The following is a 20696-nucleotide window of genomic DNA, read 5'->3' as shown; positions in this document are numbered from 1 at the left end:
TCAAGCAAGTCAACAGCTCTCCACAGTACTGACTCAGCTACAGCCTAAGAGACCCTGCAAAGACTTCTGAAAGTCACCAAAACTAGGCTTTTGAAGGCTGGTGAGCAAAGCCTTCCCTCCAGTGAAAGCTCTTTGCCAGGTCACCCCTTGCCATTTAAATTGAGCAGATTAAGTACTGAAGCTAATATGTGTAACACTGTGATGGATATAATATGCTCTCTGCAGGAAAGCCCCCACACCCTGGTCCTTTAAATGCCAGTGCTTTCCCTCTCTGCCAGTCTCGTTACAAAGACTCATTTCTGTGTTGGTAACGCAGCGGTGATAATAGGTATATCAGCTCAATGCAGGAAGGAGGACTGTTGAGCCTGAGGGGAAATTTCATCTGTGATAGAGCAAATTTTGTTCAGTCCCCAGACATCTTCTCCTGGACACAGATGTCAGTTCATGTGACCTGGGTCTGGGCCCTCTTTAATGACCAGTTTGTTACTGGAAGTCTTGTTTCCTATGTTACCTCAGCTGAATTAAGGCTGAATTAAGCCTTTGAGCATTTTATTCTAACTCGTTCTAGAGATGCACCATCGGCAAATGCCATCCTAGTCCACGGCCAGCCTGTCCCGATAGGAGCCTGCTCCTATCAGTATCCATTCCCCTGGATTGCTGCAGTGCCAGAGTGTGGATGATCCAGGCTTTCCCCTCAAGAAATCTCGTTAATCATGACGGCAGAATATTTTCTGCCCTCTTCTTCCTTTGGTTAATTTTTCCTTCACATCAATCGGCTGACATGAATAGTAGCCAGATACCTCTTTGCTTTATTGGTAAGCAAAGCTGATGGCAAAGGTCCTGATGAGAACGTTTAGAGGAGTGGGAAGCACTTCCCTGCAAGAAGAATTAGCCTGAGCGCCTGCAATGAGAAGAGGTGGCTTTGGAGAATGACAGCGGAGAAGAAAATATCATCTGTTAAAACAAAGAAATCAATATTCTCTGGACTTCTGGGTCCTGGCTGTGGACATTTGGAGTGTATTTTTCTCCCAGTGCATGAGTATACCGACAGCCCCATTGATTTTGTGCTTATATCAGGAGGATGATCTACACCTCTTTTGGAGAGATGCTAGCTCTCTGGAGAGAACCACTGAGATTTCATTGTGAGATGTATCACAATTGCTATAAAATCGCAATTTATCTGCTAAATTCCCATTGACTGAGATAACACCTTGCCAGAAAAGTGAAACTGCTATGATTTTCCATAATAGCACTCGTGACATTTACGTACCCTTGCCTCTTGCATATCTGCCTTGTGAATGTCTTCAGGCCAGAATGTGAAGGTGCATGATATTTACAAATCATGGCTTTTTCCACAATTTACTTTGTGATGTTGACAAGGACTGAGTCACAGAAGGTATGAAGTGTCTTTGTTGGAGGTTTTCACATGTTTATAGTAAAGCACAAGCATAGGTGCACTCAGGACCAGAGATGGTGTTGAGCTATTAAACGTGCCCATGAAAATCTGATATGTTCACAAACACTACACCATTATCTCAGTTCTTATTTGAGCCATTCCTATTTTCCTGTTGATGTTTCTATTAGCAAATACTGTTTGGGGTGGGAATTCAACACAAGTTCACATGTCCTCCAGTCCTGAATGAATTACTGAGCTTTTGAACACTTAGTTGGTGGACAGAATCCTAAGGAAAAGAAAAAAGCAGAAAAAGAGGCAAAAAGAAATCAGAAAACTTCTATAGAAATAAAACTCATTAAATTTGTTACTTTTTTCTGTGTTACAATTGTGGAAAATGTATTTATGGAAGGGTTTTTTTGTTTTGTTTTAGCTTTACAAGCTAAAGCTAGAAACAGCACTTAAATTCACAGTTAATAGTCTATAAGTTATTTTTATGGTTGGCTTTACTACTTGTTTACATGACACATCTCACAGAGATACCAGGCATTTAAACATCAACCAACTACTGACATTCAATGAAGCTCATTAGTTTTAATTGTATTTATTTGTATGCCTATTATAGTAGCATTTACCAGCTGAAATTAATATTGCTTAGATTTATTTCTCCATCTAAAAGAGAGTTATCTAGACTCTATCCATAAACAACACAGACAGGCAACTTGAGAAAGCAAGTCATGCCACCTGTCCTAAATGTCCTTGTGAGGAAGGGATTAATCACTCTCCAAAGACGTTTCTCTAATGCCCACAGGAAGACCCTTGTTTAAAGTGTTTGCCTTTTGTATGCCTGCAGTTAGGCAAAAGGAGTTAGGCCCATAATAATAAAAAAGAGCTCATCATCTAAGTAAGCCAGGTATAAGCAGAGGAGGGATGAGAGTAGCAGAGGTGGAATCTCTTACCCAAGGATCCAAAAGATCAGTGACAAAGCAAATAAAATAACCAGTCTTCAGTTTTCAGGCCGTATTTTACTGCAAGCCTTCTTCACCTTTACAGTCAGTGTGAGCTCTGCTATGGGAGTCAGTGGGAGCAGGATGAGAGCCTGGATGGCCACCTGTAATGATTTAAAATTGGTGGGTTTATGTTTATCTGTTCAGAAATCACTGCTATACTTCACATATTTTCCAACCAGTGTCACATCACTTTGTGTTATTGACTGCCTGGGGAGCGGTATAAACCAGAGGAATGTCCCACTCAAACCTTACTAATGACACTTCTTTTGCATTGCAGTTGACCTGGACAGGTTGAATGATGATGTGAAACGTTACAGCTGCACTCCAAGAAACTACTCTGTCAATTTAAGGGAGGAACTGAAGCTGACAAATGTAGTTTTCTTCCCCCGCTGCCTCCTTGTCCAGCGCTGTGGAGGAAACTGTGGCTGTGGGACTTCGAACTGGAAATCCTGCACGTGCATGTCAGGGAAAACAGTGAAAAAATATCATGAGGTATTTTCACTCTTTTTCTTTTCTTTGGTACTTCTTTTGGGTATTTATTGGTTACGTGGATTCTGAAGGCTTTTCTGAGAGCCATGTGTGCTGCTTACATTGATTATCATGTTATATTGATCATGCTATATCATGTTATATTATCATTATCATGTTATATTATCATGTTTATATTGATTATCATGTTGGATCTGCAGTGCAAAAATCAATGGGCAAAAATCACTGACAGCAGTGAAGTGTCATGGGCAAAGTTGCTATCATTTGAGAGAGACCAGAGTGTTTAAGTGAATGCCCCCTGTGGCCACCACTCTTGCTGAGGTGAAGGATCTGCTTAGGCTTCCAGACAGGTTCAGGTAGCCTTAGAGTGGAGCCTAGACTTAGATAACGGCATTGCTCTTGCTGTCCATGCTAGATAGCGGCTTGGTACCTCGTGGAGCAGCTTTCATACCTTCCACTGCAGTAAGCCATAGAGAGACATACATCCACGCAATCAACCTGCAGGAAGGACTGATTTTAAATAAGTTTAATATTAATGTCTTTAATGCCACAACATTGCCCAGCGATTTGCATTTGGAAGTGATGAATGAGCAGAGTGGAATAGAGGTTATGTATGTGTTAGAAAAAGGTGTTAACAGGTAAGTTAATTTAGAAGAAGTTGGAGAGAACTTTTGCCACCTCTCTGTGTGGATGCTACCACAGCATCCTAGCGAACTTTGTTGCAAAAATGAGGCTTACATTGGACTGATTTTTCCCGGCAAAGGACTGATACAACCTGAATGTATGTAACACTGGCAATATTATTTTTAGTAACACAGAGACGTGTTCCTTGAGACATTTGACTGTACTTCCTCTTGTTTTGTGCTGTATCTTTTAAACTTATGGCCATGCTTGGACATGACAATTAAGTCACCTGTAAACTCTCTTCCCTTCCAGATTTATTACCCGTAGGAAGCAGCTGAATCTTTCAGCCTTAGCTTTTTTCCCACTCAGCAATTTTTTAGGAAGGCAAAGTTTTTGCATAAGAACAAAGTCCATTATATTTATTTTTAATCCATTCAGAACACATTTAGAGAGTAAAAAACCAAGGAAAGAGCATTTTATATTCTTGCCTCTAAATCAGTATTTTCAGAACCAGACATGAACAATATGTGGTTGACAATGAACAAATATGTAGGAAGGTTACTTGGTATTATCCTTTCAATTGTCTGAAAGTAGGTAGCTGAATGCCATGCTGACCTAATTTCTGACACACATCTCTTATAAGAGCCTGATTTACCACTTGGCTTAAGTCTCAAGTGAAAATGAACTTTATGGATTTTAAATCTGGATGTGATGTGGGCTCATACCATAAAGGCATTAACTTGGGAGACCCTAGGGCTGCAATAGCAGAAGGCCATTGAAGGTCAGACCTTTGCCTCGCTGTGAGCAGTGTGGTTACTCTTTTCCAAGGTAAGAGATTTTTTCTCACAATTAACTGCAGAATACAGCATACTCCGCATCAGCTAGGACTAGAGAATAGTTAATATTTTATCTAATTTTAAATAAGATGCAGGGGATGACCCTGGTAATTACAGAGCGGAAAGCCTTATCTCAGTGGTAGAAAAGTTAACTGGAAAAAAAATTAATAGGTATAAAACACCTAGATGACTATGAGCTGATAAAATGAACTTGTAATGCCTTATGTATGAATAAATATTTATACAGCACCACAACATTGTACAAGAATGCTAAAAGACCTGGCATCTCCTTCAGAGAGCGAACAGTCAACCAGACAAGATCAGACATGGATTAGAAGCTGGTTAAGAGATAAAGAGCAAAGAGGTGGAAGAGATGAGCAATTTTCTACCTAGGAAGTGGCTATCTGTGGGTGCCCCCAGCACGCGGATCGTTATTTCATGTATGATCGGTCTGGAGGGAGGTGAACAGAGAGGTGGCAAAAATGACAGCTAGCACAGGAGATAACATACTTTAACAGCAGAGAAGGCTGCGAGGGATTTCAGAACGTCTATGTAACTACTTATAAATGCAGTTTAGAAAAGGAGCAAGCATTAGGATGAGTAGTCTCAACTATTTATTCATATAACGCTGAGTGTGTGAGGGGAGGAGGGAGAAACGAGGGGTGGAAGTTGGACTAAAGGTCGAGTAGTGAATCACTGTGAAGAGCTTCAGGAAAACAGTTATTTAGTGCAGTGTTGACAGGAAAAAAACAAGTGACAGTCTTCTGCAGGAATAGAGGTGAACAGGTAATAACACAGCAAATATTATGGCCTGAATAAATTGGTGGGGTACTTATACTGGGTTTTGACCGTTGGTGCTTAGAAGGATACAGGCAGGAGTAGAAAAGATATATAGAAGCAGAAAATATACATCACGAGAGATATAGGAGAAGATACACATCAAAAACATTTGTAAGGAAACTGGCTCAAAAGTTTTGGATAATTTCATTTAGAAAAAACTGGGAATAAGAGAGGACGCAGTGAAAGATAGAAAATAGTGAATAGTACCTAAAGGAAAATTAGATTTTCCTAAATAATCTTTCCCTTAAGAAAAGAACAAGAGAGAGATTGAAAGGGAACTAATTTAAAATGGTAAAAAGGAATTTGATTTTTTTTCACAGTAAATCTATATGGATTTTCAACCCTTAAATATGAGTGGTGCATAATTCAGAAGGATTCTGAGAGAACTAGAAGTAAAATATAAACTAAAGAATCCTGGGTCACATCTGTATCAGAACTTAAGCCAACTAGTGACAGTAGCTAGAAAAAAAATGCTGATTATAAACATGTTATCAAGCACTTATTTTTTATCAGGTGTTTGGGAGCATCTGGTGCTGGGACACCAGAACAGACATGACTTATGACTGCCCCAAATTAATCACTAAATTCAGGAAATTCAATATTCACACTAATACATCACTGCTAATTTATTTCACTACCCCTTTGTTCTCTGAAAACCATATGAATTCAAGACAGTGTTTCAGCTTTAACATTAAATGGCTTTTGTAAGTTTAAATTTAAACTTAATCCCTTAGGGATGAATTAACAGCTCACTGAGCAGAAATTTAGCCAAGTGGTCCCATTAACATGAGTGGAAGTCATGCAGATAAATTCACGTATGACATACTAAAGATGTGTCCATTAATTTTAGTCCAAAATATTTTCCACTTTATTATTATTATTAGCCATGCACAGCTAATCAGTTTTATTCTTTATTCTCCTTCTACACTTAACTCTAATTTTATTTAAATGGCTGGCAGTAAAGGCACTGAGAAGGGGCGTCTCAACATACCAGTTTTAGAACCATGGATCTGCTTTACTCTTTTTGAAGCCAGTTTGAAACCCACTAACCTTAACCAAAAAGCGTTTAGTTGCATAACGAAGGACAGAGCTTCACACTTTATGAAATCCTCAGTGCTGATAATTTGGTTAAAAATCTCTGCCTTCTGCTGCAAAAGAATGTGGGCCAGATTCAAACACAAGTCTCAATTACTTTGATTTACTTGCAAAAGACACCAGAAGGAAGTATCAGGCAGTGGAGCAAAGAAGGCGTTTGTAGCAGCTGAAACTGAATCCTGCAGACTTCAGACCGCTTCTCTTGCCGGGCTGATTTTGCCTAACTGCTATCCTGGAGCTTCACCTACTGAGCTCCTGGACCCACCATAGCTATTTGTCCTGCACATGGATATGCTTGTCCTCAACAGTAAAAATGAGCCTGGAAATCACTTTAAAGTTGTTTGGCATTTCTGAGCTACCCAGTATTTCTGGGTGAGAAAGACAGGCGGGCAAATTTTCCAGAAGTGATAGGCTCACTTTTGGCTTTGTAGCCAGTGCCTTGCAGTGCTGGAGTAGCTGCATGCTGGCAGCTGTGGGGACACTAATGCCCAGAGTGTTTGTTAAGAGAGAGGCTTCTAGTCTAGAGAGATTTCAAGGTTATCTTCTCCTTATGCTCTTAATGTTTTTTAGTTTCCCCTTAGTTCCTATTCAAAGCCTCACACTGTACTCATCACCGAGCGCTCCCTCCTAGTATCGCAGGACTAATAGCTATCACATGTAGCCTTTAATTTCCCCAAGCTGTGAGTGCTGCTCCAGTTCCCTGAACAGACTGTACAGCTCTTTCCTATCACGTGCACTTGTAAGAAGTAATGCAACAGCAGGAAAAATGAGAAAATGAGAATGCCACGGTAAGGGGTATCTTTTTCTTTATTGCCCTGGGAAATGCTAATAACGAGATCCCGGGTCTTTTTTATAACCTGGAAGTTTGCCATAACTTTACCAAAATACTCAGCAGTTTCCAGAAGTAAATGGGTTCATAACTTGAGTAAACAGATAGTTTTATGGGTGGGGTTTCTTTGCAGGAGTCTTGTGATGCTCTGTGGTTTTCCACGGCTTCTGAGTTTGCTTGAGACCAGAGCTCATGGACAAATACTCATGACTTAACACATAGTGTCATGAACCCTGAAAATCAAACAGGCCAAGTGCTGGCAGTGTTTCAAAACATCTCTCAGGCACAGTCTACCGTAAGTGATACTGAGTTAGGTCACAGGGCTCTGTGCAAGGGAAAGACAAAGCAATACATGGAAATGGATGCAGCACACCTTAATCAAATGCTCACGTCTACTGCTGTCTAACTTGCTAAAGGAAAGCTGAAATGAAAGTGTGTTTTCCATTGCAGTGCATTTCGTTGGAAATGCCTGGAGCTGCTCTTTAACGAGAGAGGGGCTCTGAACCTGGAGGTCACCCAGCCCAGGGGAGGTGTGGGGGAACTCAGGCCAGGACTCAATTCAGCTCGGGCTGTGGCTGTGCCGTCCGCCCAGCACGCATATACCTCAGAGAAACAAGAAATTGGTTTCCCCATCTCATTGCTGTAACTGATGAGATGTGAAATGAGTTTCCATGAGGAATAAATGCTCTTAACGTAGCAACCAGAATTTGTCAGAGTGTATAAACCTCCACAAACACAGTGCTGGGCAACACAGCTAAAAGGCACATAAGGAAAAAAACAAAGTGGTGAAAGCTAATTGCATCTTTTACCTACTTACTTGTCTCTCCTGTAAAGACTGATGCATTTTTCACTGTCTATATGGTGCTTCTTTCCCTGCCCCCATCCCCCCCTTTTTGAAGTGTTATACCTCCATTCAAGTTTCATATTGACTGGAGCTTGTCTCGTACCTTCACAGGACATGTATGCAATTACTTCTCAACGACAAGGTTTAGGTTAGTGTTAGGGTGGCTACTTCATAACCTCTTGCTGCCCTGAGAGAGGTAGCAGGCACCTCAGAGTACCTACACAATACTAAGTCTTTGCACAAGGTGCTGGGGCATAGGAACAGCTTTAACTGGACCCCACATTGTAAAGGGAAAACAAGACAGTAGGGAGTATTATTGGGGAGAAAAGAACAGGGGAGCAGGGGAGAAAATAAAAAGGTGACATGGGACTTCAGTAAGACAGAAGAGTCGTTGCAACGGAGTTAAGAAATGTAACTAGTACAATTTGGTGTTGTGGGGGCTTTTTTTCTTTTTTTTTTTCTTTCTGTTTTTCAGAGAAATGAGAAGGAAACCTTAAGGAGGCACTTGAGAGAGCAGACAATAATTCTCACCCTGTCTTTACACAGGGAAACATAAGATAACTGGACAAAAATGATACAAATGCTGCTGATACAACAAAGGAAATTTGCTAGGGGATTAAAAAGAGCTAGTGTCATCAAACCAGTGTGTAAGGAATATGGTCTGATTATTGTATGTCCTGGAGTTGATAGTACATGTATAAAGGAGATAAAAGGCTGTTATGGTAATAAAGGCACAGAATTAACCTGACAAAAGAGTTAATGCGTAGCAATATTATACAAGAAGCAGCAATGGGATTTATTTGGAATGCAAATACAAGGAAAAACAATGAGTCAGAAATGACTGCTAGGTCACAGGATGAGCAGAGAGAGCACAGAGGTTCAGTGAGAGAAAAAAAGTTCATTTTTTACTAGATGAAAATGAAAGTTCTTGGGATGACATCTGGAAGTTAAGCAAGTGAGAGACATCCTGTGATACATGTCTGAGCAGAGAGGCAGTTTGGGAAGGGGGAACACGTGTATTTGGTCAGTGAAAAAGCAATAGCTGGAGCCATAATGCGTGACAAGATCACCAAAAGTGAGGGTCTTGTTGATGCCACATATGTCAAAAACATTATCGCTTTAGTGACTGTTTCAGATGCCTGAGTTTTAGGGCAATTAAATTTTTTTCCCGTGTTTGCTATGTTAAAACCAGGTGTTTCTTATTCAGACAATTAAAAAAATAGAATCAATAATCCTGTCTACATTTAATAATCCCTTAGTTTGCATGCTACCACTGATCGCAAACTAACTCTTTTTTCCTGTTCCTGACAACCTATAATTACCTCTGGTAAGAAAGAATACAGCTTTGGGTCTGCCTCGTTATTGTAGGCTATGTTCCTACTAGAATAAAGGTCCTTATGCTAAATTATGAACCACATTCCCATAATGCTTGGTTTCTTATGCTCAGAGCACAGCTAAACTATGTGTGACCTTTGGATTCGATAACTTTCAAAAACTGCGGAGTAAGATTTTTCATCTGTATCAGAACTTGGATCTGTGTTGAATGTTTTGCACTTTTGATGCTTCCTCTTTCATGAATCTCGGACAAATATAATTTGGTTTGCATGCTAGCATGATGGTATTTTTAGATGAGCAGAAGGAGATTAGATAATGCTGCATAGCAGGATTTTAAAATAAGTTCTGCAAAGTACAAATTTCACTGTCTAAAATAGCATCCAGAGTTGCTCTCCATCCTCTGTCACTGGAATATGAAGCTAACTAGATATTTGGTAAGCCATAGTCATGTTATTGACTATCTGTGGTCTTCTTAAGCTAATCAGAAAAAAAAAAGAGCTGATTTTTGACTGAGGCTTCAGATTTCTACTGGTGCTTAAACTACTGGTCAAGAATTTAACAAAGAATGTTATTATTGTTCCTAATAAATAAAGTAAATGATCATAAGTAAAAAATGGCTATGAGCAACTGGATACCCCTTTTTTTGAAATTATTTTTAAGAAGTGTTGACTAGGTTTCCTATTACTCTTATTAAAACAGAAACCAGCCATCATGGAATGTCATGGCTAAATGTTGCCTGACTTCAAAGGTAAATGATACATGGCTAGGACCACCAGCAAATGCTGGAGGGAATGGTTCACCTCATCTGGTTCTACCCATCTAAAGCTGCAAGTCCAGCCTTTGGGCTCCTTTCCTAGTTACCAGAGCTAGCCCCACCAGAGGTGGGTGTTTCAGGTGAATTGTTCTCTGGAGTCACCTCTTTGTTGGTGCTTCTACTGGAGAAATGCTGAGTATGGGTCAGGATGAACAGGTTATCTCCAGCTGAGTCCTTTCCCCAGCAGTCATCACCGCTCTGCTCTCCTCAGCCCCTGATCATGAAGTACTCTTACAGATCTGCTGAGATTAGAGGGGCCGCCGGCCTGTCAGCCCTGACCTCCTGTGCTTCACAGGCCACTGGAGAGCACCCTGCTGCCCCCAAAGCAAGACCCAAACTTGTACTGTATATCTTCTGGAAAGGCAGCCATTTTCTGATGTCCTCAAACAGGCTGGAAATCCCACGGTTCCTTGGAGGACTGTCCAGGCGATGAGTCGACCTGACTTAAACAAGTGTGCCCTAATTCCAGTTTGAGTTTTTCTGGCTTCAGCTTCCAGATGCTGGTTTTTGTGATGGATTTGCTCTCTCATTTAGTGAGTCCTTCAGAAGCTGGCATTCAAATTCAGTGCATGATCAATGAGTAAAATTCCTGGCATGGAAACGCGTGCAAGCATTTTCTTTGTATTTCCTTCACCACCGCCCCCAAGGAAAGTTATGCAGTGGCCACAGTCACCTCACCTTGAAACCTCTCAGATGCTCAGGCATATCTACAAAGTAAAATGCCATCCAGCATATTGGTGTGCTCCTACGGAGCTGTCTGCACAAGAAATGCTACAAGGCCCTGATACCCTTTTTTGTATTACCTGTAAACGCCAAATCCAGCTCAGAAGCTAAGTCCTCTGTCTTGATTTTTTTTTTTTATTGCTTTAATAGTTTTATGACCATAATTATCTCAGTGCTTGATGAGGGGGATATGACTGTAGTTATGTACTCTTTGCAAGACAATGATCTGAACAGCTGAAGCACCGCATTTTGATTAGTAGTGACAGACATTGCTCCTTTAATTTGAAAACTGCAAAGTTATTCTTCCTTTTCGCCCACACAAAACAAACTTTTTGAGCATTTCAGACCTTCCTCACATCCATCCTCACATCCATATTTTCTTACAGCTACTGATCCCATCAAAAAAGGAAGCAATAAAGTGTTCTGAACAAAATTTCTTTGAACTGTTTTCATTAATTCAGTAGTTCCTCACCCTTAAGGACCTGACCATATAATGAATAAACAGCAGCTGTTTTCAGAATAAAGGGTTTTCTTTCAACTACTATGGTCACCAGAAATAGCCTTACTTCCTGATTCTTTTCAATTCCCTTGTATTTAGCTGAAACTAAAACTATTAGATGGAAGCTAGACGGAGAGCTTTGAACATCAATTCTGAGATCAGCTATTAAAGCAGTCCTACAGAGGGATCTGGACAGGCTGGATCAATGGGCTGAGGCCAATTGTATGAGGTTCAACAAAGCTAAGTGCTGGGTCCTTCACTTGGGTCACAACAACCCCATGCAACGCTACAGGTTTGGGGAAGAGTGGCTGGAAAGCTGCCTGGTGGAAAAGGACCTGGGGGTGTTGGTCGACAGCCGGCTGAATGTGAGCCAGCAGTCTGCCCAGGTGGCCAAGAAGGCCAATAGCATCCTGGCTTCTATCAAAAATAGTGTGGCCAGCAGGACTAGGGAAGTGATTGTCCCTCTGAACTCATCACTGGTGAGGCTGCACCTCAAATACTGTGTTCAGTGTTGGGCCCCTCACTACAAGAAAGACATTGAGGTGCTGGAGCGTGTCCAAAGAAGGGCAACAAAGCTGGTGAAGGGTCTAGAGCACAAGTGTTATGAGGAGCAGCTGAGGGAACTGGGGTTGTTTAGTCTACAGAAAAGGAGGCTCAAGGGAGACCTTCTCGCTCTCTACAGCTACCTGAAAGGAGGTTGTAGCGAGGTGGGTGTCAGTCTCTTCTCCCAAGTAACAGGCGATAGGACAAGAGAAAATGGCCTCAAGTTGCAGCAGGGGGGGCTTAGATTGGGTATTAGGAAAAATTTCTTCACCGAAAGGGTTGTCAAGCATTGGAACAGGCTGCCCAGGGAAGTGGTTGAGTCACCATCCCTGGAGGTATTTAAAAGATGTGTAGATGTGGTGCTTAGGGACATGGTTTAGTGGCGGACTTGGCAGTGCCAGGTTAATGGACTCGATGATCTTAAAGGTCTTTTCCAACCTAAATGATTCTATGATTCTATAATTTCAGCTGTGTTCAAATACTGCTTTCCTGTCTTGTCTGGGGAAGTGCCTACCAATTCATTTTTCTACTTCTATCAGCAAAGCCCATATACTGTGCTCATGTTTCTTAATATAAAACACAGGGAAAATCCCCAAGCTGTTAGGAGGTCTGTTAGCTTAAATACAGCCCACATCTTTGCTCTCATCCCATTGCATACTTTCATTTGCTCTCAACTGGAAAAAGCAGATCTACCTATCCATGATCTTGCAAAGTGCCAATCATCTGAATTTGTCAGATTTTGATGAAAGGCTTCTTTAAATAAAGAATTTTATCATGGTTCAGCGTCAGCAGCTGTACTTGATTTTAAAAGTATGTTTTCTTAAAAAAAGCATCTTTGAAGATGCGATTTATTTTCATCTCTGTAATAATAGCAGCAATCTGATTGGGTTCAGTTCCTCTGTGTTTTGGATGACAGTGTGGTACAGTGAATTGTCCTGGTGTCCATCAGGATTTATTGCACATATTGAGGCAGTCAATGTTTGAAATAAATTCAAATCCATTATAATATTGTTGCTTTAAAAAAAATAAAATAAAATGACATGTCCGTGCATTTCTAACAGGGAAAAGTAATTATATCTTCCCAACATGCTTTCTTAGGCACAGTCCTTCCTCTCAGTATTACACAGGTTAAACATAAATTTTATCACAAAAGAGAAGACAAAATAATAGACTGTGTTCAGTGCTTATCACTTTTGTTACTTCCCATGGCCTTTCTACCCTCCAGGCATTAATGGTAGAGAATAAATGGTCTCATCCCAAAGGCTTCTCACCTGCCTGCCCTTCCTCATCCGCTCTGCACAGCGTCCATGGTTAACCTTTGGCGAGTCATTCACACTTGCTTTTGGGGGCTTTCTAATTGTGTTGAAATTGCTAATACTTTGTTGATCTGGTACGCAGCCCCTTATTCCCTCTCCTTCCCGAGACCCTCTCAATTCTTGTATGCTGTTGTGATGTCAAAGTACAGAAAGTACTTTGTGAAAAAAAGAGGATTACTAATTGACTAACAATATGATCTGTTAGTTAGGGGACCTGTTATTCAAGGCAGAAGTGTGGGTGTTTCTGTGGTTGAGACACTAAAGGTGTTTAGGTCCCACTTCCCACTTGACCAGTGGCTTTGGCAGGTCATAGACAAGACAGACTTCTCTCCATCTTTTGAACAAGCAAGACAAATCTAGCTGAACTAGCAGTCACTTGGCCAAGCTAGCATGAATCACAACAGCCTGCCAAGAGGTGAGATATGTGAGCTCTACTACCTTACCAGTGCATGGTTTCTGGACTCAAGTGCTTGAGGCCACAGAGAGCAGAACTGGATCGCCTGCCTCCCGCCAGCTGTGAAGCTGCAGCCTTGCTTTCTCCGTGTCCTGCTCCCCATCAGTAAATAAGTGATTTCAAAAGGGAAAGGACCATATAATGCCACTGGTAGTTTTTCTACTGACATGTTGCAGAGCCTTGAGCAAATCAGTTTCAGATTCTCCATCTATACAAGTTTGACAATGATGCATGTCTTTCTGTGCAATGTGCCGTGAGATTTGGGAAGAAAAATGCTGTAGGAGAGTTAAAGTGTTCTTAGTCTTAACTCATTTGTTGTACCTAATCTAAACTAGTATTTGAGCTTCAGGGTGGAAATTGGAAATTAATATCTCTTTTGTTAAACTACTGTAGGCCCATCAACAGCAAACTAATGAAACCAAGCAGAGGATTTCCTCCCCTCAACCTGCGCCACCATGCTAGTGGAGGTATGAGCTCTTACACAGCAACTCAGCCTCCAACAGTGGGCTCGCAAAGCATGCCCCTGCAAACCGCCATCCTCCTCAGCTTTTTCCAGTCTGTCGTTTACATACTTACACTCTCACAGAAGATTGGATAGGATACAACATTATGGCTGTTTTCCACATATCCACAAGACCATTTTCAGGGAATCATAGATTCATATAATAATACGGGTTGGAAGGCAGCTCTGGGGGATCATCTAGCCCAATCTCCCATTAAAAGCAGGGAGAATTTTGAAGTTAGATGAGGTTGCTCAGGGCCTTGTCCTGTTAATTTTGATTATCTTCAAGGTTTCTGCAACCTCTCTGGGCAACCCGCTCCAGTGTTTAACCACTCTCAGTATTTTCTTCCATATACCCAAACAGGATTTCTTTTATTGCAACTTGTGTTCGTTGCCTCTTTTTCATCTTCTTTATAACATACAACCCTCTTTTTTAGGGGTCTCGGGGTTATCTTGCCTAGATATATTTTTTTCAGAAGCCTCTTACATGATGTATACTTCCCTAGGAAATAGTTTTTTGTTTGTTTTTTTCACTTGATTCACAGTAAACTCTTAAGAAATTATTTAAATTGAGGCAGAGATTTTTAAGGTAGGCCAACAAAAGTCAGATTCCAGAGAAACTCAATGGGATCTGGCACATATTTTGCGCAAGCTCCATTCATCTCCTTCTGCCTCCCACAGGCATTTCATTTTTGGACCAATTCTAATGATATGTGCTTCAGAAATTTCAGACTGCATAAAAAAATGTTTCTTCTTCTTTAGAGCAGAAATATTATATAAGTGAGAGAAGGGGCAGAGCAATTGAGATATGTATGGGACTGCAAAGACAAGCCAAAGGAAACATGTTTGATAATTTGCATGCAAAGGAGCAACTCTGGACATGGTTAGGGAACTGCATGATATAAGGATACCTGTTGTAGGAAATAATCCAATCTGTCAAAGCTCCAGGACAAACAGTACAGCAGGATGTCACAGAGTGGAAAGGAAAAGCTGGAAGTAAAACAAAAATGTGTCCAAATTAGCGCTAGTCAGGGCCATTAAGGGCTGTTGGTGCCCTCAGGGCCCCAACACTCTCATCCTCAAATCTCTAACAGTGTTTTCTAATCAATGTATTTCTGTTGATCCTCCCAGGTGCTGAAATTCGTCCCTGAGGCTGGGCATCCCAGAAGAAAAGGTAGAACCAGGAACAACATGGCCTTAGTAGATATACAGCTGGATCACCACGAGCGTTGTGATTGTATCTGCAGTTCAAGACCACCCCGATAAAAAATAAATAAATAAATAAAAGAAAAAAACAAGACACACTAATTGCAGCTTACCGGATGTTTACTTTTAAGCAGGATTGCTCTGAGGACCTTTACTCACTAATCATTTGGACTTTGCTACTAGCCTGCCTTTGCAATTAGCAAAAATGATCGCTGTGTTTCAGCATAGCTGTGCTGATTAGTACCATGGCAGCTAAACAGGTATATCATAGATTTATGTATCAGCATCCAAGAATATAGGATTATGGTTATCTGTAGCTAGATTCTGAGGGTTGAGATTTTCAAAGCTCACTTACAGTCCTTAGGCACACAATGCCCGCTGAAATTAAACACCAGTTGTGTAGGTATTTGTGGTAGCTGGCAATGAAATAGCGTTGTTTCTATTTCTCACTCACCAGTTCCTACACTCAAATTCTGCTGCCATTTCTACCTGCTCAGCTCTTCTGACGGTCAGCAGGGTTTTGTGGGTATAAATGAAAAGAGAATTTGAGCCTGTATGTGTAAAATAGTTTGTCCCGCTCTGAGAGGGAACTTCCCAGCATTCCAGCCCAACAGAGTGAGATATAATGAGGAAAATCCATCACTACATGAAATAACACACCAGTAAAGTAAAATCTCACTGTTTGTACTCAAGCAAATCATGTGCTGAAATTAGTGGATGATTTGCATAAGCCGGGACACTGGTGGCACTAGGGTGGTGCGGAGGCTGGTACTTTTGCCATGGTGACTCCACAGGAGCCATCGCTCAGGCGCTTCTGCAAGAGGGGGCTCCTGCCAGGTCCCCAGGTAAATCCCTGTGGCCTGGGGCTGATTCTGGTCTCCACCTACCAGGACTGGATTCCTGCCCCTTGCCCAGAGCTGCCCACAGTTGCCCAGGAGGAGCCCCCTCTACACGAAAAGGGAGAGACAACCCTCCCCTTGTATCCTCCTCGCTGCAGTTCGAGGAAAGCCGTGTTTCCCCACGCAGGCAATGAAGATAGGGCACTTGTTTGATGAAAATATTGATTTGTTTTGCAGTTGTTTTACTGGGAAACAAAACTGTGCTTGAGATTTAATTATCGTTATTTGATTTGGGGTTTGTTTGTTTGTTTGTTTTAAATACGGATTATTATAACTTCGTCATATATTCATTAATCTTAGTTATCTGAGGTTAGTTGTCTCATTTCAGCTCTGTGTATTGCCATGGTTAAACTGTTGACAGTGAATTTCTTTTTGATTGCATGTTGCTGAGGCATATTAACTCATTAAGCAACGTCTGTCTGTCATGGAAAATGTGCGTCATCTATTAACTTCCAGAAGAATATTATTAAACACCACCTCATAATAAAATAAGCACTTTAAAAAGCTACAGCATAGCTTCCTATGCCTTTTAAAATATTATGAAAGTGCTCTAGCTGAAAAAGGAAAAAAAAATCCTTCCAAACTAGCTTTAAAGGTTTTTAAATGCTGCTCCAAAAGTGTAAAATACAGGCAGATTTAAGTCTGGCAAAGAATTGGAGTTTTGATCATGAATGTAACAGAGGGAATGGGGCAGCATGTTTAATGGCAGAGGTTTTATATTTAATAGCAGACATAGGCTGCATCAATTCATCTTGTTTGTGTTGCCTCTTATGTTTCTGTCTCCCTGAAAGAGTGAAGTAGTTTGACAATAGTGCGTTATAATTAGTGGAAACTGGCATGTGCTATAATATAATATTGAGAGCCTTCAAGCCAGTATGTTTTAGCAGTCTACAATTTTGTTACAAAAGTGCCCTATGTTCTGACTTACCCTCTTTATCAACTCAAATGTAAGTGCTCTTTTATACTTTTAGCAAAACTTTACTGAAACATCCCTTAGAAATGTTATGTTACTTTCTTTCCTGTACTTTAACCTTTGGGATTCAAAAAGTGTGGGGTTTTTATTATTTATATTAATTTTTCCTCTCTGGCTCCCAAATGTCTATTTAAAAGTGTTCCTGAATGCTGACTTGGGAAGTGATTCATCATTTTTCAAAGCAATTCATGTTAAAAGAACAGCACTATAACCAAAGATTGCCAGCTTCATTTCGTAGTTCAGGACTGTTTAGAGGACTTCATTCTTTTTCTGTCTCTAGCTTAATAACAAGATTGACCCAGCCCTTCCATAATTTTTAGCTAATTTTGGAAGAAGTTTGCATGCGAGACCTTGGCAGTACTGATTGTTTTTGAGACAGTGCACTCCAATGTATATTCCTGACTGAATTATGCGCAAATTATACCTAAGCACTCTGGCCTCATAGTTAGCATTGGTTGTAGGAAACATCAGTTTCATATGGCTTTGTGCTTTGAGTGGTCCTTTAATTCCCACCCCCCAGGGGAAAATGTGCACCAGGCATCCACTGTGCCTGGCGTCTCCCACACACCTCTGCATGCTCACCCAGTCTCCACCCCAACAGCCATGTGTTGGGAGGGGTATTTGCACCTCCTTTTTTGGGGGATCCAGCCTTGTCTGGGAGCCTGAGTTACCGCTACAGGCAATTGGGAGAGACAGGCTCTTACAAAGTGTGCCTTAGCCCCTAGGTTGAGATTGCCCAATGTGGGAGCTTTTCTTTCTCTCTTTTGACTATGTAGAAAGATGAGAAATCTGATTTGGGCATCTAAGTGAGATGATACACAAAGGCAGATGGCATGAATACTCATTTTAAAGACTGAACAGCTAACAGTTTAGCTAACTGAATTAGATACAGGCAGCAGTGGATGCCAGGGTCCAGCAGAAAAGTTCAGCTGTAAAGTAGAAAGAGATTGGTGTAATAGGGATTAACCTCTTGCTTAATGTTGGATTTACTTTCTTAAATATAGGCTAAACTTGTCACAAAATTTCAAGTATTACTCCTGAGACACTTAGTAATGAATGGAACCATTCACTGCTTCATGCTGCCATCTGCCATACAGACAGCATGCTCCCGGCCAGGGCAGGAAAGTCAGGGATGGGCTTTATGTTGCAGTGTGGGGATGATAACATACATGTGAACTAAGAAAAACTCCCAAAACCATGGGCCCCAAGCTGCAATGACCCTGGTGAAACCAAATACCAGCAAAACTTTTCCTTTTTATTTATTGGCAGAAATTGCAGAGATGTTTTTCCATACCTTTATTTTCTCTTTTGTCTATGTAATAATTGTTATGTTGTTTACATACTATTTTAACTTAAAAAGCAAAGCTATTAGAAAAACTGATCTGGTTCATTTTTATTGGTGGAATTAGAACCCCCCAAAATAAATACATTTTCAATGGAAATTCAGAAAGATTCCTAATTTCAAACCACTCACTAGCTTTTTATTTACTGTATTCTTCTGGGATAGAGCCTACTTTCTCAAGTGCAATCTATATATATTTTTTTTGTTATCTCAGTTAAATGCAGCTTTCCTAGCAGTATTTTTTACTTTATGCAGTATGTAATGTGTCTTATCTTGATGAAAAATAAATACTGCTTTTGAAAGAAGATACTCTGAGTGATTATTCAGAATTCAGATGAACTAAAACCCGTGATTTACTGGAAGACATTTGCACAACATGACACCGTGCATGCTAGGTCTTCTTGTGAATTTTAGCAGTCATTCCCAGGAGCATCAGGGAGGTACCAAAGTGCAATTTTGGGATAATTGAGTTTGAACCCCTGAGCTGGAAGAGCTGACAACTTCCTTGCAAAGCAGCAGCAGCAGCATGACAGCAGCACAGCGTTTCTGATAGCCGGATTAGGGTGATCCCCTGGACTCGGTGCTGGTCTCAGCCCCCGTCGGCTTGGCTTGGCTTGGCTCCAGCAGAGATGTCCTCGCTTGTCCTGCTGAAGCTGCTCCTTACTGGCAAAGGAAGCTCCTGCTGAAGCTCCACATCTAACCTGAACCAGGGCAGAGCTAAGCATCCAATTGCTGTGTGCAGGACAGCTGGAGGAACCTAAAGCCTCTTGAGATGGGGAAATTTAATCTACCCTTGTGGGTTTGGGCATTTCCTCCAGCTTTGCCAGAAGCAAATTTTGTTGTGTTGCATCTGGAACATAACTTTCATAGCTTTGATAACTAACTTTTAATTTTAAGGTTCTTGTGTTAAGCTAAAGCTGCCTTAGGCCTTCACTGGATCTTGCACTGAATAAGGACATGAAATTTTTGCCAAATTAATTCTTCACTAGCTAGATGCCCTGTCTGATAGGGGAAATACAGATAGCATACAGTCTGGGGACCCAGCTTTGCGGCCTGTCCTCATGCATGTGTGCATTGTTCTGTACGGTAATGCCACCGACCTGGAACAGTCAGCCATCCAGACGGGCGTATTTATCCCCTTTGGTTTGGTCCTTGTTACTCAGAGAAAGAATTCATATATGTTTTCTTTTTTTTTTTTTTTTCCAGAAAAAGAAGGCAGTCAGAAGAGACATTTCCTAACAAAGGAAGCAGTTCTCTTGTGTACAGTGAACAAGGACATATTTAGTGGGTGGATGAGAAATTTTTTGCCCTTCAGAAATGCACTGAATGCACTGTGTAGACAGCAGCTCAGCAATTGCTAAGTGTTGAAGGATGGCATAAAGCTCCTCCCATCTGGCATTGCTATGTACCTGTATAACTGACGGCTAGCTAACATTCTCAGTTTGTCCCTGTGCTCACATGAGTGAAAGCTTTTATAAATCTGCAACATGAAAAGTAGCTCTGTGTCTCTTCAGCTGAAAAAGTATATGGTTCCTGAGGTCATTCAGGAACTCACCATTACCTTTTTTTAAAAACAATGTATTTTTAAACATTCTTCTTCCCATTTTTGAAGAACGCAGAATCTTCCTCTAGCTGATTTTAAGATCTGCAACAGCTGTAAAAACACTTCCCTGCTAATTCATTTAAGATTTCCCTTGCTCTTTTCTGGAGTGCATTGCCCAGTCACACTGCTGTAATGCGAATTCAACAGATGTCCAGTTTGTACTTATTCTCCCAGGTTCTTCAGTGCAGCAGCTAATGAAAATGCAGAAATTAGTATTCTGGTCTCTCATTCTAGGAACTTTAAGTTTGTTTATTGATAGTCTTGGTCAAATATGCTGAAATACATAACATTCATAATTTATTTAGTTATTCATTGACGAGCCTTGAAAATCTGCCTTAAGTGTTTAAAGTGCAAATTCGATTTTGCATTTCTTTTCAAAGACTTCTTCAAGAAATGGAATTTCCAAACCAGTAACTATTCTGCCATGAATAGTAGGAAGGAAGTATTCTAGATTTTAGACTATCTTCTAAAATGTATTTGACTTAAGACTTGGTCTGAAATTCCTTTATAGGTAGCGAAAATGATAT

At 40.8% G+C, this 20696-nt stretch overlaps 1 protein-coding gene across 5 annotated transcripts in view; it reads left to right on the top strand.

The window, feature by feature from the left end:
• Window positions 1-18865, top strand: part of PDGFD (platelet derived growth factor D) — a 152271-nt gene extending 133406 nt beyond the window's left edge. For all 5 annotated transcript variants that reach the window (XM_050907991.1, XM_050907972.1, XM_050907999.1 and 2 more), the window contains 2 exons: window positions 2681-2895; window positions 15278-18865. In XM_050907991.1, coding sequence (XP_050763948.1) covers window positions 2681-2895; window positions 15278-15412 — 350 coding nt within the window. In that variant the 3' untranslated portion in view covers window positions 15413-18865. The remainder of the gene's footprint in view (window positions 1-2680; window positions 2896-15277) is intronic.
• The last annotated feature ends 1831 nt before the right edge of the window (window positions 18866-20696 follow it).

This window comes from Gymnogyps californianus, chromosome 1 (assembly GCF_018139145.2).
Source record: "Gymnogyps californianus isolate 813 chromosome 1, ASM1813914v2, whole genome shotgun sequence".
NCBI lineage: Eukaryota > Metazoa > Chordata > Aves > Accipitriformes > Cathartidae > Gymnogyps > Gymnogyps californianus.
Note: the sequence above shows the minus strand (reverse complement) of the source record. Positions and strands in the feature narration are given on the sequence as shown.